The 18724-nt window shown below is 44.1% G+C and overlaps 1 protein-coding gene across 1 annotated transcript; it reads right to left on the bottom strand.

Annotated features, from left to right (window-relative positions):
• Window positions 1–7695: 7695 nt before the first annotated feature.
• LOC100752918 (olfactory receptor 10AC1) lies at window positions 7696–8649 on the bottom strand. Its single transcript, XM_027389719.1, has one exon. It carries the CDS (start codon window positions 8647–8649, stop codon window positions 7696–7698), a length of 954 nt encoding a protein of 317 aa, XP_027245520.1.
• Between the last annotated feature and the right edge of the window lie 10075 nt (window positions 8650–18724).

The following is an 18724-nucleotide window of genomic DNA, read 5'->3' as shown; positions in this document are numbered from 1 at the left end:
CTTCTGGCTTAAGTTTTAGCCAGAAAAAGGCATCTTCATCCATGGTGGAAAGCAGGATCAGTTATTACAGAGGTTCCCAACCCTGGATTCAGCACAGAATAACAGAAGTTTAAAAAAAAGAAAAGAAAAAAAGGAATGCCCAGATCACACCAAAAGCAGGTAAGTTAGGATCTCTTGCGGACCTAGAGGCCAGTGTCTTTCAAAGTCATTGGTGATCCCCGCATGCATAGTTGACACTGTTGTTTCAGGCCAGAGGATACAGTTCAGCTAAGTTTGTGTTTTATGAGTTATAGTGACTTGAATACAAGACGTGACGTCAGGGAATTGCCGTCAACAGCCCTGAATACCAGCACCTTATCTGAGCAGTTAGAGAGCAGGAAGGATGTTTGCATACTGGATAAAAACACAGATGATGGTTTAAAAAGTTAAAAGTTAGTCCTGGGTCTGGGAAGATGGTCCAGTGGTCAGTTGGCATTGAATGCTAAGTTTGACAACCCAAGTTTAATCCCTGACCCATGTTCTCTGACCTCTACATGAATTCAGTGGCCAGTATGCATCACACACATGTGTGCTCATGCTCCCGCCCCCACACACACCAAAAGTAAATGTAAAAAATGTCAATCCCAGAGATCTTGGTTGTAAAGGGAGACAGGGTCTCGAAGTGGAGAAAAGATACAGGGCTGACAACCAGGGATCCTGCATGGGACTGCAGGGCCTGCAGGGCCCTCTGCTCGTACGTTACAGTTGTATAACTTGGTCTTCTTGTGGGACTCCTAACAGTGGGAGCTGGGGGCTGTCTCTAATTCTGTTACCTGTTTTTGGGGCCCCATTCTTCCTGCTGGCTGAGCACCTGGAGAGGGAGATGCAGGTGAAGATGGTCTCCAAGCAAGGACAGGGGAGTTGGGAAGTGAGAGGGTCTGTGGTGGCACCAGTGTCACTAGAAGGAGCTCTGTCATCAGACACTGTAAGGGTGAAGAACCAAAGGACCTTATGACGCTGCTGCACACATTGTCTTTAGCATCGTGTGGAGAGTCTGCATCTTCTTTACTACTGATGCTCTGTCCTCTTGGAGGTTTGGCTGACCTGGAGAAGACAGTATCTTCTAGAATTAAGCTGTTTTCTGGAAAGAGTAAACAATTGACCTGTGAATTTAGTGTTAATATACCAAGCACTCAACCTGGGGCCACATCCCCCATGAACCCACTTTCTTTAACTTTCTCTCACCAAGTTTTCACTTTTCCTCTGTCCTAAACAGTCCCTGGGTAGGGTGCTGAGCAGGTAGACAATATCTGCCCAGTGCCAATCAAAATGATCAAAACTACCCCAAACTGGCCTTGCTTAAGTTTTCTGCTTCACTTTGCACTTCTCCCCACAAACGCCACCCTTGGGGCCATGTCTATTGTTTGTTCTGCCTCCTGACTCATCCATGTTCCTCATCCTTTTCATGACTTGGGTTGCTGTTTCTGTGTCTGTCACCTTTAATTTCTGGTTCAGGCAAATCCCAGGTACAGATGCTGAAACTGTTAAATGTGTCAGCAGGTGAAATGAGAGCCAGTGCAGCGTCTCACACTGGCAGCTGATTAAACGGGGCTTGGTCTGGTTCAGACTGTTTTATCATCCTCGTCTCATCACTGGCAGCACAGCCTTTCTGGATGTGAGCTTTGTTACCTGGACAGTGGTCTCTGTGTGTGGGACGCTGAGTTTTTCACAGGTGAATTTGGTACTTTGGAGGACTACACAGCTCTAAAGACACCTCTAGCTTCAGAACCACAGTTTTCAACAAATAACAGTGCTATTTGGAATGGCTGTTAACTCCTCAAAAATCTTTTAGTTTCCATGACACCAGAGTTTCTTGGATTTTCTCCTACATTTCTGATTGCTCTTTTAAAACACCTCCTTTATATATTCCTTTCCCTCTCTACCTCCTGTATTTATTGAACAAGCTCTCTGTCTTTGTCTTTGTCTCTGTCTCTCTCTCTCTCTCTCTCTCTCTCTCTCTCTCTCTCTCTCTCTGTCTCTGTCTCTGTCTCTGTGTCCAGTGTGTGTGTGCTATGGTTGTCATGTAGAGGTCAGAAAACAACCTTAGGGAGTTGGCTCTCTCCTTTCAACTGTGTATCCTGGGGGTCCAACTCACGTCATCAGGCTTGGTAGCAAGTGCCTTTACATGGTGATCTGTCTCATTTGGTCCTCAGTTTCAGATCCTCAGTTTTAACTAAAATGTGTGTGCACATATAATACACATTAAATGCAAAATGACGTTTGCATGCACATATGCAATGAATTTTATTTATGAACCCTAGAGTCCTGTTAATACTGATTAGTTTATTTCTTCCTTCAGCAACTCAGTGAAAAGCTACTGCAGGCCAGACATGCCTAAGGAACTGGAAATACCATGGTGGTAAAGCAGAGGACATTTCACTGGGTTTTACTGAGTTGACATTGTTTTGTGAAGAACAATTGCAAACTAAAGCAGAAAAGTAAAGATGATTTCCAATAGTGAAAGGTGGTTATAAATTAATTCATGACAATGTGAAAGAGGAGAGCAAGGTGGAATTATGTAGTACGGATAACGAAGAGCTCTTCCAAGAGCCAGTCATCAAGTTGGAGTAGCCAGTGGACAAGCAGAAAACAGCCTGGGAAGCTCCTCGGGAAGGGTCCGAGAGGGTCATTGAGAAAAGAATGGAATCAGGGATGACTCCTCAGGGTGTGGTCACCCACCCTGCTTCTTTCACTAATGACTTATGTAAGACCTCCTTGCACATCTCTCACGGGTAAAAACACTGCATTCTTTTTGGCTGTTGATGGGACTCCCAAACCCCAGAATGTGTTAAATCTGTCACGTGCTACTGATGGAAGGAGGGGGCCGTAGGTAAAGCAAGCCCTGATGGGGAGAGTGAGTCCTGGCATCTGTGGTGTTGGGGTGAATACTGTCAGTGACAATGTAATGCATATTGCAAAATAGATAGAAAGGAGAATGTTCAATGCCTTACTACAAAGAAGTGGTAAGAACTGAGGTGATGGGTGTAGTAATTGCTCTGGTTTGATCATCATAGAAACATGTGTCAAATTTTTATGTGTATATACAAGTATCCATATATCAAATCTTTACACTGTATCCTATATATTTTCCAAGTTAAAGTAGATTTCCATTTGTGGAATGATGCTAATGATACATAAATGGATAATTTTTAATGGATTAAAGTAAACAAAATCTATTTTATGATCTCACAAGTATTAGGAAGGAGCCACATTTTAGCTTTTTCTTGGGGGATAACAAAGAATAATGGCATTGTACAGTTCAGAGAAGTTTTGGTAGGTCTCTCTCTCTCTCTCTCTCTCTCTCTCTCTCTCTCTCACACACACACACACACACACACACACACACTCTCTCTCTCTCTCTCTCTCTCTCTCTCTCTCTCTCTCTCACACACACACACACACACACACACACACACACACACACTCTCCCTAGTTTTCCTTTTCTTTCTTTTTCCGTAATTGTCCAAACAGCATCAACTCCTCCAGAACACAAGGTTAAAGATGATCAAGATGGTTCAGTGTATCTTTCTAGTAGCTGACTGAGCTCCTGACAGACAGATCTCAAGGCTAGAAGTCCTGTATCTAGGCTGCATCCATACACCTCAGGATAGAGAAGATAGCGTCTTCATTGGTCCCTGAACAAAGTCTTAAACACAGTTATCCATCGAAGCCATTTCACAGTGAGAACGATTTTTCAGGTCATCTCCTCATGAATTACAATTGCACAGCACTCTCTGAGGTGTGGATTCCTTCTTCCCGTTTGCCAGTAATTCTTTGGTAAGAACAGCAAACACTCTTCTAAGTGCATCACCAGTACCAAATCATTCACTCCTCATGACAACCTCCTGTGGTTTTTCCTCCTTCTTCAAGTAATGGTCTCTGGCCACTGCTCAGCCCTCCTCAGTTGATGACTTCCGATTAGGATGTAGGTGGAGAAAGACTCATCCTCCCTTGGTGGGAATGGCCACTGGGAATTTGACCACACTTCAGGGAGTATATAGACAATGCAAAATGGACTTGTTTTTTTCCCTTTTGTGGGGGTGGTTATGAGGGAGGGGTGGGGTACATGAGAAGGTTGGGAAGTGAGTGCCATCAGGGTGGGTGATGTGAGATCCCCAAATAATCAATTCAAAAAAAGAAAGAAAGAAAGAAAAAAAGAAAGAAATTAGGGCATAGGCACCTGCTCAGTCATATTTTGCTTTTCTTAAAATGGAACATCTCTTTTCAGTCTCTGTGTAAAGAAATACTTTAAGAAGTGAAGACCTAGAGTAGAACCAAAACACTACTGGCAAAAAAGAGAGAAAACAACCAATAAGATGATTCCTAATGACATTCTACTATACTCATAGATTGGTGCCTTGTCCAGTTGTCATCAGAGAGACTTCCTCCAGCAGCAGGTGGGAGCAGATGAAGAGACCCACAGGCAGACCTTATGCAGAGAGAGAGAGAATCTAAATTGGAAGTCTCCATTGGGCTCCTCCTCTAAGAGATTGGTGAATCCTGTGGAAGAGTGGGTGGAAAAATTGTAGGAATCAGAGGGGACAGAGGACACCTGGAGAACATGGCCTGGTGAATCAACTGAGCAGGGCTTACATGGGCTCACAGAGCCTGAAGAGGCAAGCACAGAGCCTCCATGGGTCTGCACCAGGTCTTCTGTGTATAATGCTATGGCTATTAGCTTGGCCGTAGAGCTTAGCGTGTTTGTAGAACTCCTAACAGTGGGAACAAATGTGTCTGTGACTCTTTTGCCTTCTCTTGGTACTCTTTTCCTCCTATTGCGTTGCCTTGTCCAGCCTCAGGATGAGGGCTTTTTGCCTTGTTGTGTTCTATTTTGTTTTGTTCTATTTGGTTTCAATTCTTGGAGGCCTGCTCTTTCTGGAGAGGAAATGGAGAGGTAGATCTGGGGCACAGGGGAGCTAGGGGGCAGTTGGGAGGAGTAGACGGAGGGGAAACTGTGGATAGGATGCATTGTGTGAGAGAAGGATCTATTTTTAATAAAAAGTGAAATTAGTGGATCAAAGAAAAATAATATTACAAAAACTAAATTGTCACCAAATGGCCACAGTAGCACCCAAATTCTCTTGGTAACTATACTGACAGAATTGTTGAAAAAAAATGTTTGAGAGTAGTTAAGTGAGTTTATCATTAATATTTATTTTGTTGCTAGTAAGGGTAAAGTTGAAGAAACAATATTTTCATAAAGTCACCTTCTGAATTGGGTTGTTTGTCTTTTAAAATTGTAACATTTACCTTTATTTCTATTTAGGGGTGGGAGGCAATGGTGTAGGTAAGAATTGTTACCTTTTTAGTTTTTGAAATTACATGTTTTTATAATTTGCTTTAAAATTACATATGGCTAACTATAATGTATACATATTATATCAAATTATCTTTTTTTCTCTAGACAAGGTTTCTTTGTGTAGTCCTGGCTGTCTTGGAACTAGCTTTGTAGACCAGGCTGGCCTCAAACTCACAGAGATCTGCTGACTCTGCTTCCCAAGTGCTGGGACTAAAGGCATATGCCACCATGCCTGGCTCAAATTACTTTAAAAAAAAAAACACAGAATTTAATTTGTCTATGGTGCACTCTATTGGTCCTTTTCTTTTTGTTGGACTCTTATCTTGACATTATGTTTGCAGCATCTCTCCCCTTCTGTGAAAAGCTTTGTTTGACTATTACCTGAATCCAGAGTTTCACACATGGCAAATAAGTGCTCTGTCACTGAGCTATATCTCCAATCACCTTTTCCCTTATTAAATTTAATGAGACACTGTTCAGGTTGGCCTTGAGTTCACTTAGTAATTTAGACAGACATTGGATGTTTTATCTTCTTGCCTCAGCAAACTGAGTCGCTGGTGTTTTTATTTTTTGCTGTAATTTTCAGTATGTTTTGAGTTTCAGATTTAAATCCTTATCTTATTCTAGTGTGTGCTTGAATGTGAAAACCCAAGGCTGCTTATTCTAAATTGCTATTTCTACCTTCCCAGGTGGTGTATGGTGCCTTCACCACATTTTACTTCATCCCTGCTTTTCTTCCCCATGAGCGTGGCATCTCCAGTGATGTGTAGAAGCCTATTTTTTCTTCTGTGGATTATTGCTATAACCCTTCCCTTGCCACTGCAGTTCTGCTCTACTCTCTCAAGTGTTAGTGTGCAAGCATGTTTGTACCATGAACGTATCCCCAGATACTCAAAAGTGAAAGCCAAATGTATCGTCCAAGTCCCCATGCTAGCCTCCCTCAAAAGCCTTGGGCAAGGGTTACCACAGCTGTCACCCTGAGATAGCTACCAGTCATTCCAACAGAGAGTCTATACAGTCACGATGTTTAGAAAACACCTGTAACATCCTAAGACTGTGGCTGCTTAAGGGAGGGATGGTCTGGGACAGCACTTACTCGTCCTCCACCTCTTGCTCCGTAGGCATCCACAGTCAGGTTAAGGAGTAGGGCATGGGCAATGTGCCAATAGACTTCTTGGTGACTGAACCGCCTCCTTCTGAAGCCCTTTAGATAACCTAGCCTCCGTCAGGCACCTTCCCCAGGACTGCCACCCTGTCTGATCACATGAATCGCTCAGTTTTTGCCTTGTTGGCAGTTGAGACAACTGAGTCTGGAAAGGTGAATGACGACGTGGACCCAGGGAGCAGCCCTCAAGCCTGTTGACTATTTCTTACCCTTATCTCAGTGCATGTGTTTGCTTCCGGGTTCTGACTCAGCCTCTCCTTGTACATTTGTCTATTAGCTCCCTGGCTAGTATCTGCCACCCCCATGGCCTCCACAGCCATCAATAGTCACCCGTGGATTCATCCCCTTGAACGTGCACCGGGTTTATGTCTTCGGCAAGCCTCTATGTTTATGCTCTATCATGGTCTGCGATTGTTTGTCCCAGCCACATTTTAAAACAGAGTGACAACCTCTTTTCTCTACTGCTTCTGCTCCTGGGTTCTCCGTTTCAACAATGGTACCACCATCCACCAAATGATAGGGCCCCCAACTCCTGTTTCTGCCCAGTCAAAGTTTTGTACTCTCTACTTCTTCATCTCTGACTCTTCCGGCAATGCCTAATTTCCTGTGCAGATAGCCAATTATGCGTCTCACTGCAGCCCAAGCTATCCCACAAATGCCAAGCGACCACAACAGCTCTCAATACAGATCCTTTAGCCATTGCTGAGATCTTTTTCAGTGTGCTTCAGGCTTCACTAACTGGGTTTCCTTGGTACCTTCTCCACCCATCTCTTCTGGCTAACACTTATCCATGCTTCTGAATTCCATATAGCCATCTATCCCCCCAGGAAACTTTCTGTGACTCCCCTCAGCCTTGATAAGTCTAGCACTATCAGTGGTCTCCTAGCCACTCTCCCCAGATGTTACTTTACACATTTGCCCTTCCTACCACTGGGAATTATGGGGAAAATGTGGCAGGGGTCAAAGGGAAGCACTAAATCCAAATCCAGACCTCTCTACTCCAATTCCTGACATTCCTCCTGGGAGGAACGAAGGGCATGGCCACTGCGCGTCTCTTCTTGTGCAGTTTCCAAGTTCTTTCTCTTGAATCTCACCCCTGAGTTTGCAGGTGCGTTCGAGATGCAAACAAGAAACGCTGGGGGATGCTTTAACAAACGGGGCTGCCCACTCTGTCTTGGCCTGTTACAAGGGCTCACACAGACCCTGATCCACGGAGCCCCAGGACCCTGTGAATGGCAGAAGTGATCTCCCGGTTTCTCAGGCTGTAGATAAGGGGATATAGAAGTGGCGTGACATTGGTATAAACCAGCGCCAATGTCCGATCTAGTCGTGGGGAGTAACTGGACTTGGGCCGCACATACATGAAGGTGGCACAGCCATAATGCAGGAAGGTGACAGCCAGGTGCGAGGCACAGGTGGAGGCAGCCTTGCGTCTGCCTCCACCACCATGCAAGCGGCGCAGGGCGGAGGCAATGGCCCCATAGGAGGTCAGAATGAGCATTGAGGGCAGCAACAGCAGCACCAGGCAGGCTCCTAGTAAGGGCAGCTCATCTACGTAGCTTCGTGTGCAGGCCAGATGGAGCAGTGCAGTGATGTCACAGAAGAAATGCACCAGCAGGCGGGACCCACAGAAAGGCAGGTGGAAGACTGCCACTGTTAGCCCCACTGACACTGCTAGTCCCCCGAGGCAGCAAGCCAGGGCCAGTCGTGCACAAAGACCTGGGGTCACTATAGATGCATAGCGCAGTGGGTGGCAGATGGCCACATAGCGGTCATAGGCCATGGCTGCCAACAAGAAGCACTCAGCCCCGCCCAGCGCCACAAACATTTGCATCTGGACAGCGCAGCCCACAAAGGAAATGGGGCTGCCCCTGCCGTGGCCAGGCATGCTCAGGTCGGCTAGAGAGCGGGGCACCACCACCAGAGTGTAGCAGAGTTCGATGGCTGAGAGTTGACAAAGGAAGAGCAGCATGGGTGGCCTACTGGGCACCGAGACCACAGCCACCAGGATGAGCAGGTTCCCACTCAAAGTGGCCAGGTGCACAGCCAGCAGCACCAGGAAGAGAAGGGGCCTCAGTTGTGGGAACTCGAAGAAGCCTTGAAGGAGGAAGCCGCAGGGTATGGAGCTATTGCTGGGGCTGTCCATGCACCGGGGTCAGGCTGCACCTGTGGGAGAGAAGCAGAAGCAGGGTGAGCCTGTGGGTGTGGCCTTTATGAAAGCAGAGAAAGCTTGGGAGTCAGAACAGAACTGGGGGCGGTGGCTGTAAATGTTCCGCGGCTGCCTACCAGGAACTCTTCCCCACATCTCCAGAGGGACACTTAGCAAAGCGTGCAGCTTTACCTGCCTTTTGCACTAGAATCTCTGAGCTCCACCCACAGGGTCAAGCACTGGCCTCACTCTAGTCATTTCGTGTGTTTTATATGGTCATAAGTTCTAGACTTCAGGGTCCTCCAAGGCAGGAAATGTGCTTCTCCTCTTTATTTCTCTGTCCTCTTAGCTAACTCTATGCGAGGGTCTCTTAGGACATCTCATGCCAACTTCTTTTAAAAAATCATTCATTCATTCATTCATTCATTCATTCATTCCCAGCCAGATCATAGTTTCCCCTCCTTCCTCCTCTCCTCCTAGTCCCTCTCCCTATCGCCCCTCTTGCCCCCATCCTCCTCCGCCCCCAATCCACTCCTCCTTTATCTTCAGAAAAGGGCAGGCCTCCTGTGGATATCAGCCAGCCATGGCACATCAAGTTGCTTTAAGACTGACATCCTATTAAGGCTGGATGAGGCAATGCAGTAGCAGGAAAGGGTCCAAAAAGCAGGTAACAGAGTCAGAGTCAGCCCCTACTCCCACTGTTAGGAATCCCCTTAGAAGATCAAGCTACACAGCCGTAACATATGTGCAGAGGGCCTCTGTCAGTCCCATCCAGCCTTCCTGAGATTGAATCTGGCACTCGCTATGGCCCATGTGCTGCTGTGGAATGAGGTCACTGGAGTCAATCAGACAATCTGTGTTAATTTAACCTTCAGTAGAGACCCAGATCAGTGGTGCATGCTGGGATAGACACTTGGGAAGCAAGGATACTCTGAGGGAGGGCCTTGTTGGATTTGTCAGGATCCAAATGCGCCTGACTTTGTAATTAATAGTCCGTCAACACGAGGAAAGGTGGGGTCTGTCTGTGCTGGATCAGCTTTCAAAGTGAGCAGCGCTTTCCACATTTGTCATCAGACTCCCCATTTGTCTTTATCTGGTGACTCAGCTGTAACCGTTGGGAGACGCTGTCAGTGTGTAGGTCTCTGATGCTGCTGAGAACCTCCCCAGTGAAGTAGATATGGGGTGGAAAGAAGGCCGTGTGACCCACAGGAGGACGCTTAACTTTTTAATAGATGTTAGCAAAATCTGTTTTAGAAACCTCTTTATGTCTTTAGAATTTTAATCCCAGACTCTGCCATTCTTTCAATGTTCTAATCAACATGGACCACATAATTTGTTCATGGTCCTCATGACAGAATGCAAGAGGGATGAAACAGGGTGAAAACAGCCACACGAAGACAGAGGAAAGAACAAGGACTGCAGAGATCTTGACTTTTACTGTTGGGGGTTCCCTTTGGAGAATTTTGACTTATCAGCACCATCCAGTGCTCTTTCTTGTAGCATGTGAAGGAACATTTGCTAGCATACATTCTATTCTTCTAATGGAGGAAGAGGTGATGGGGCAGGATTAAGTCTGAGGGAGGTAGACGAATTTCCCACGGGTTTAATGCCTCCCCCTTAGGGGACAATTTCCCATCTATTGAACAAATTTAGCCAACCTGAGTCTTGTGCCTGTTCTCGGTCGGTGTTGTAGCATTAGCAGTGAAGTTCACGGAAATGGAATTGGTGTCTTGAGGGTTCAGGCAGATAGAACTTCTGGAGTGCCCAGGACAGAGACAGCTGTTCAGCTGCCTCTGCGGGTCCCCTTACCGCTGCCTTTCATCTCTTTAGAGTCAAGCCAGTGGGGAGGGTATCTGCAGGGTAAGACAGACACAATCTGTTTTAATTTCCTTCACTTTCATGATGTAAACCAGGACAACTAGATGATGGCCTTGAATTGAGTTGCTCAAGAATAATCATGTTTTCAAATCAGGGTGCATAAAGCAAGCCAGATGGGTCAAATAATTGAACAGGACCAAGGCGTTGTCTCTGCTTTGCTTAGCTCTTTGGGGAGAATTGTTACAAATTCTAGGAATGTAAGCTACCTATTCTAGGTCTACCAAGCTGAGAAAATGCAAAGATCGGCTGAGCATGGTGGCACACAGCTTTAATCCCAGAACTGAGAGTCAGAGGCAGGCAAAGTTCAGTAATTCAAATCCTGCTTTGTGTAGCAGAAGAAGATGTAGAAAGACAGAAAAGCTGTCTGGACCACCTTCCTCTCCCAGGGAGATGAGGGCAGAAAGTTTCACTCTTCTAGGGGATTAATAACACCAACCAAAACAATGAACACTTAAGAGAGTTCTTGGAAACTGAGCATAAGGACTTTAAGCATAACCCATTTAATCCAGCGACAACCTAGAGAAGAGAGTGGGTTCTTCCCATATGCAGTTTAGGAGCGAGGAAGCTAAATATGCCTTATGACCAACTGGCTAATACTAAAGCAAAATTTGTACCCAAGAAGTTTAGCCCCTGATAACCTGTGGTTTTATACACTTGTTCTGTATGGTCTAGAGAATGGTCCACGATGGTTGTACTCTAGTTTTGAATGGCTTGATTAAGTACATAGCAAAGCAAAAATAAAAGAATCAGTAGCAAAATGTAGATAGCAGAACATCTCCCAATTAGGCGCTCAAAACATTTAGTGGAAGCAGCTGGGGAGACGGCTCAGTGGTTAAGAACACACTTCATCTTTGCAAAGCCTAGCAGGCTAGGTTCCCAGCATGCATACTGTGGTCAACAACTGTCTGTAACTCCAGTTCCAAGGGATCTAATACCCTCCTCTGGCCTCTGCAGGCACCAGGCATGCATGTGGCACACACACACACACACACACACACACACACACACACACACACATACACACACACACACACACACGTACCCAGGGCGGGAAAAGAACCTCATGAACAAAATAAAAGTAAATGAATCTTTAAAATTTTCTTCCAACAAACAGCATCATCAGCAACAATAATAATGACAAATAACAGCAAACCACCCAGCATAAATGTGCTGTAGTAGCCCCACTGAGGCAGTCGGCTTGTGTGCCCAACAGAGAAAGGTCAGGGTAGAACAGTGTCTCCTTGGGTGAGGCTTCCAAGTAAAACAGCAAATAGCAACAGAAATTTAACATCATCAAAACAGGGCCTTGGACACAAGCAGCAAAAACTGAGGGCAGTAGCCATGCTGAGGCAGCCAGATGCAGTTCCCCATAGACATTAAGGAGAGCAGAGTGCCCTCTCTGATGAGGTTTCCAAGTAAAAGGAATAACGTGTTAGACAGAGACAAGGTCGCCAAACCAGGCACTGGAAACATGCAGCAGAAAACAATTGGGGAAGGTCAGTCCATCTGCTGGAAGCCCCAGTTCAGCAGTCTCTCCATGGATGACCTTCCCATGGCTGAACTTGGGCTTCTCTTCCTCCCTCTAGACACTTTTATATCATGTGATAAACCTAGCAACCTCTGTTGGAGATAGGTCATTTTCTAGCTATTTTCAAGGATCTGGTATTTTTATTCTTGAGCCATTTTACTGTTTTCTTCCTTCAGTGTCGCAGAGTCGGGAAGACAAGGGGCCTTGGGGGAGACATTGAGACAAGCGTGCCTGTGGATCTGAAATGTGATGGGGCAGGCCTGCTTTATGAGCCCCCTTCCCAGTGAACTCAAAGGACACAATTTGCATATATAATGCTCATCACACTATGTGGCCTTCCCCATTTAAACACACGCTACCCCCTTTCTATGGCTTTCTGCAAACGAGAAATGACCCCCCCAGTCTCCCAGGCGTTCCTATCCTCAGATTTCCCTTCACTGACATTTCCCCTGAGGACAGCGGATGTGCCCGGTAATGCAGATAATTTAAGATAGCAAATCTAAAAATAATTTCTCTCTAGTTTTGACATTCATCACTGCTCTTGTTATTGTACTGGCAGATTCTTGCTTCTAATTGTGGAGAGGCTCCATGAAGCACCCACGGAGTCATGGCTGGCTGGTGGCCCAGGACATCTGGATGTGGTTGGAAGGTTTTCTGGGCTAGAGATTCAGACCTTGGGTTTAATTTTTGTTGTGCAGAGCTATAAAAATGATCTATAACAATGATGTTTTTCATTGGTCATTTGAATAGCCAATCAAAGCACTTCTGAACATGCTTGTAGAATGGGTAGAAGGGGAATATGAGAAACTGACAGGACAGATTCCTTCGGCCCTTGAGATGTCCATACATGCTAAGCTGGAGATTAAAGGTCAAGTGGTTGTGCTAGACTCATGCTGAGGTAAAACCCCATGTAGAGTAACACTCAAAGAGACAGCTACCCAGCCTAGAGTATCACTAATGTCTGTGGGCAGAACTGGATTGGAGCAAGATCTCAATACTCTTGACAAAAAGTAGTTATACATACATACATGCATGCATGCATGCATGCATACACACACACACACACACACACACACACACACACACACACACACACACACACATACATATTTACAGGAATTGCCTTCCAGATCACTGGCCTAGCATCTTAGCTTACAAAAAGGATCAAAAAGAAAGGCCTCAGCAGAAGTCATTGCCCTAAAATAAGTCAATTTAGAAAGTTACAAATAAATCTGGATATTCTGACTGCACTGGGTCTCTGGTCTATGACTTTCTATAAATGATAATGAAATAATTTGATTGATTTTTTTCTTTCCAAGGGAATAACATATATTGAGAAGAAAATGTCTCCATTTTCCCTTAATTCTTGCTAAAAGACAAAGAGCACTCACAGTTTAAAATTGCTTTGTTGTTTTCTGGGTGCTTGAATTGGACAGGAGGGGGCAAGTGAACAAGCTCTCTTATCATTGTGGAAGAGCGACAACAAAAGAGCAATTTGATGAGGATTCCATAAAGAATGTAGAGAGGATTTTGGAAGGCACACGGTAGGTACACAGGAACACTGTGGGTACTCTTATGTTTATGCTTTAGTGTTTAGAAAGCTGAAGATGATTGTCCTTTTAGCGTTCCTTTCTGTCTTGGAAATCTCAGTCCTTAACCAGTCCATTTCAAGTTCTTTGCCTGTGTGCCTGCTGTCTTCCTGAGTGAGGTTCCAGTGTACACTGTGTACAAGGTGCAAATATATATAACTGTAGATAAATCTGCTTGTCCATATCTATAGATCTTCATCATCTATCTTTCTGTCTATTCATCATCTAGATCATCTATCTCTTACTATTCATGTATTTATAATATCTAACTTCCTCCCATTTTCTATGCTCTCTTCCTCCCTTCATTCTCCACCCTCTTTCTCTCCCTCCCTTCCTCTCCCTTCTTTACTCTCCCTCTTTCTTCTTACCTTCTAGTGGGCCTCAACCTATCTCAATGTCTCTATATTACTCTTCTTTTTTTCATAATTATCTTTATGCAACTGGACAGACTGTATGTATTTCTAGGTTCAGTTCTCAGCTTAACCACGTGTCAGTTATATTAATTTTGGGTGAAGTACTCAATTTCCCTGATGCTTCATCCCTTTACATGAAAATGGAGGTGACTATGCTGGATACCCAGTGTTGTTATAAAGATTAGGAATAGTATAAGGAAAAGCCACAAAGAAAGTGACTCATCATACTGAGATGTAACTTTTGCTTCTACATTACCATGTCAGTCTTTGGGCTCCACCTGCGGAGTGACTGTAATGGCTCCTTTCTTAACGGCTCCTTTTCCTAGTCAAGCAGACCTTCTTGGTTCATGACAGATCCCTTGAAATGAATTTTATATGCTTTCATTATTATATATTTCAATTAAACATTGTGAAACAAAGTCCCTTGAACTAAAACTAACTTTGTTGGTACTTTTTGGTCACACAAACATGTTTTTTAGTGGTGTCTTCCCACCAGTCTGGCAGTTTATTTACTCAGGGACTGCTGAATCACCTCTGGATTTCATGAGTGCATTGTGTACTCTTTTTTTCCCCCAGCTAGTTATGATCTCAGCTTTGATTCCTGAGACATGTTTTATTTGCTTGTGTGGCATTTCTATCCACTGGGTCTGTTTCTTTTACAAGATAAAATGGCTTGCTAAATCCTTCATGACTGAGTATGACATGATATTTTGTCAAAGGCTTTTGTGAGTCTGAGTATAAGAACCCTTGTTAGTTTCTTGGTGTCATGTTTATTCCCTAAAAGCATTTTAGTGAATTAATAGAGTTTTCTCTACACAGACGTTATTGCTTTCCCATTATTGAATTTTCTGAGTATTTTAAGGATTCCATATTTTATACAGATGAGATGATCTTGACAGTTTCTATGGCTACCCATGATCTCTTCTTAAAATGGTAGCTACATGGCTGACATTTGCCCACCTCTGGGTCAACTTGCTACCAGAGGCTTTGAACTTTGACTAATGTTTCCCAGACTTCATGCTTCTTGATGATTCAGGGAGAGCAGCCCCAACAGTAACGTTTAGAGCACTCTGGATGGTTGCCACGCTTTGTTCTCCTTTCCCCAGAAATCAATTGTGTGGGATTAGCACTTTCGGAAGAGGATGTTTTCCAGGCATCCTGCTCTCTCTTATTTTCAATTGGATAGCAACTTTGAACCATGAAAATCTAGGAGTCCCACTGATTGTAGAGCTGGCTCTTTGCCTTTGATGTGTTGAAAGAGATTCTCTCCCTGAATGAAACAGGAGCCATTTTAATGAATGTCGCTAACACAGGCTTCCTCCAGAGGCAGATAGATAAGCTTCAAAAAATGAACACTTTAATGTTCCACATAAAAACTGTCTGGTGCAGAGACTGCCCCAGTTCTGACACTGTGAAGGTCAAGTCTATCACAGGAAATGAATGATCACTGTGTTGTTAAATGTTGAAAAGCATCCTAGGCCCTGGGACCACTTACTTTACATGAAAAATATTTGCTCTGTAAAGAAAACTGGTTTGTTTCCCAAATTTATTTTTAAATCAGTTACTGTTTCCTAGGAAGGTGAATTTTAGCAGGCTTGAAAATACTTCTAATTTAGAAACTACATTCCAATCTACCAGACAGTAAGAGGGCTGCCTTGTAAAACTGAAAGGCTTTCCCTCTAAAAGATGGTTTTCTGTTCCTTGCTGGCCATAGAGTTGGAACTAAGGGATAGGTAACATTAGACACATGAAGGGAGAAGCCAATGCTATTTTAGTATCACCAGGGCATTTTCATAATTCACCGAGATGACAACAAACAAAATATCAGCCCTTGTAGGAAAAAAAATATTTACCTCCTGGGATGATCCATCTTTCTGGGGAAAGTGTTTGACTGTCTCTGAGAGCCCAGGCTCCCTGGAATCACCTGGATGTTTTGTGAGCATGAACGGCATCAAGTTCTTCTTCTCTACTGTCCAGTTACCTACTTTCTTTCTCTCCCAATCAGACCTCTAATATTGTCTGAAGGCAGCTAACGATAGAATGAAATGAGATCAGTGCAGGGTACTCATACTGCTGGAGGCCACACTTGGACATGGACCTACATTCTTTGCAATGGGGTAGTCTCTGGTTGATGTGGTCTAAGGGGGCTGAGGATTTCATTTCTAAATAGGAGGAATGAAGGGAGTCTTCCCTGTCTTGGTAATGTTAGTGGTAAAGTTTTGACCTCCGCAAAGCTGAATGATGATCTCAGACCTGGTCATCTTGAATGCATTCTATTCTACCTCTAAAAACTGAAGAATGGTCCCCTTTTTTGTATTCTTACAAAGTACCTTATTGGAACTGTGTGTTTTGGATATCTCTCACCATGGAGTTCACACAGACACAATTCCCTACTTGTAGATGGGAAAGCAGGGATAAAAGGGCAGCATTTAGGCAAAACAACTAAATAAAATAGAAGCGAGCTTCAAAGTCCTGGGCATCCATAGTTGCCACATACTGTATTTCAGTGTCCCATGAACCTAAGAGCTCTGTTGTTGAGAGCACACTGAACATGTGTGATGTGTAATGTACTGAGGAGAGGGGTACCAGATGTGGCTGAGAGAAGATGAAGGCAGCGGAATGAATGCTTGCTCGCCTCCCAGCGTTATCTCTTTAGTGCAGACCCAGTCAGAATGCACTTTATTTTCTTATCCCTATGCTCTACTCTTGGAGCTCCATTATCTTTATTTGCCTATGGATTCCCATCAGCGGGCTTCTTCTTACCTGGGTTCAGAGAGGGATGGCTTGGGAATGTTCAAGAGGTGACTTGGTCATTGTCTCTAGAGGTTGGCAAGATCCCAGGTAAAATGGAAAGCCATGTTTGCCGTGAGTAGGAGGAGAAGTAAAAAGGAAAGGTAAAAAGAGACAGACAAGAGATGGAGAAGCTGATGGGAATGCAGAAATGAGAAGTGGAGAGACAGAGCAAACGCAGATGGGGAATTGCCCCAGGAGTTTCTCATGAATTGTGTCTGGTTGGAGCTCTAACCTTAGCTTGCTTTATGTCCCTGGAGAGGTGAGGTGACATGGAAAAAAAGAGTATACTGGTCCATTCCAATGGGAGGGCAAGAGCAAAAACATCCTGTGATTAATTATCGCCACAAAGTCCCTTCTCAAGGTTGGAGACAAGGGTGGAGCTTGGCAAAGGTACAACTCTGCACTTGTCCGGAGAGAAATGACTTCCTATTTTGAGCTGCCCATCTGCCCAGAGCATGGTCCTTCCCTTTGGTATCACACTTTCCCTAGAGTGTTTCTTATTTCTCTGTCATTGTGGGAATTCCTGTCTGTACATGTTGGTCCAGGCAGCAGTTCATACCACACAGCAGAGCATCAGGCACTGGGCAGGTCTAAGATGTCTTCATGTGCTGGTAGCTATAGCAACAAGAACACTAGAATATCTGAATGAATCTTCTAGCTCCCACACATGTTCAGGAGCCCCAGAAAATGGCCTTAAGAATCCTATACTAAGCATTTTTAACCTTGCTATGTTAATGAGACAGTTAAGAAAGGGTACCCTAAATCTGAGAGCTGAATGCATGCTCTTGATGGCTTGGTCATTATCTTGTATAATCATGTGCATACCAGAATCATAGGATTTAAAAGTCAATTGGTTGTAATTAATTTACTCAGTCTCTTATTCATTAGGCTAGTAAATGTTTATTGAAGGATAGTATATGCAGGTATTGACCCAAGAACTGAGATGTAGGTCAGATAGTAAAATAGACAAGCATTCTTGTCTGTGTAAAACTTACATTCTAGCAAAAACAAATAGAATATAATTAACTTAAAGTAACTATGTACTGTATTTGAAACTGGTAAATCTAAGCAAAAAAAGGAAAATGCAAGGAATGTAATTTTGAAGAGACTGTGGTGAAGGATGGTGTTTGGTGTGGAGCTTGAAGGAGGCAGAGAAGTGAGCCATGTGGGTATGTGAGAGCAGTAGACAAGCAGAAGAAAGGCCTCTCCAGAGGCCCTTCAGTGGGCAGAAGGCCTGGCACATATGTGGCCCTGTGATCAAACCAGTGTTGTGGTGTGGACTGAGGTCAGAAGAGTAACACCTGAAGACAAGAAGGTGGTGAGTGACGAGTAGCAAGTAACTTGTGAGTGACTGGGGACTTGGATTTTGTTTTGTTTAAAGGTTGAAGGCTGGGATAATATTCAAGTTTCCTTCTGGATGCTGTGTTGAGAACAAAGTAGCCTGTGGGGGACTGGGGAAGAATTAGGAGATCGTGGGAGACTCTGTTACAGCTAGCTATCTGGTTAGAAAAATGACTTCGATCAGACTTGTGGTAGAAATTATGTAAAATTGTTGAATTAGGACTTATTTTAAATTCAGAGTAATCAGAATTTCTTGATGGGTTGGTATGGGGTGGGGAAAAAGAGAAGGGACAAAGTGACTGTTTCAATTAGTTATTATCATTATTATTATTATTATTATTTCTCAGTTAATAAAGTTTTACCAAAGCAACAGAAAAGACAGAAGTGTGGTAACCCCGAGAATAAGAACCTCAGCTCAAAGGTTTGGAAGCACAGCAGAAGTTTCAGTCAGGACATACTAAGTTTGAGATCTCTGCCAGTCAGTCAGTAGGTCGGTTTGTTGGCAGTTGAGCATACACCCTACATCTCAT

This window comes from Cricetulus griseus (assembly GCF_003668045.3).
Source record: "Cricetulus griseus strain 17A/GY chromosome 1 unlocalized genomic scaffold, alternate assembly CriGri-PICRH-1.0 chr1_0, whole genome shotgun sequence".
NCBI classification, from domain to species: Eukaryota; Metazoa; Chordata; class Mammalia; order Rodentia; family Cricetidae; genus Cricetulus; species Cricetulus griseus.
Note: the sequence above shows the minus strand (reverse complement) of the source record. Positions and strands in the feature narration are given on the sequence as shown.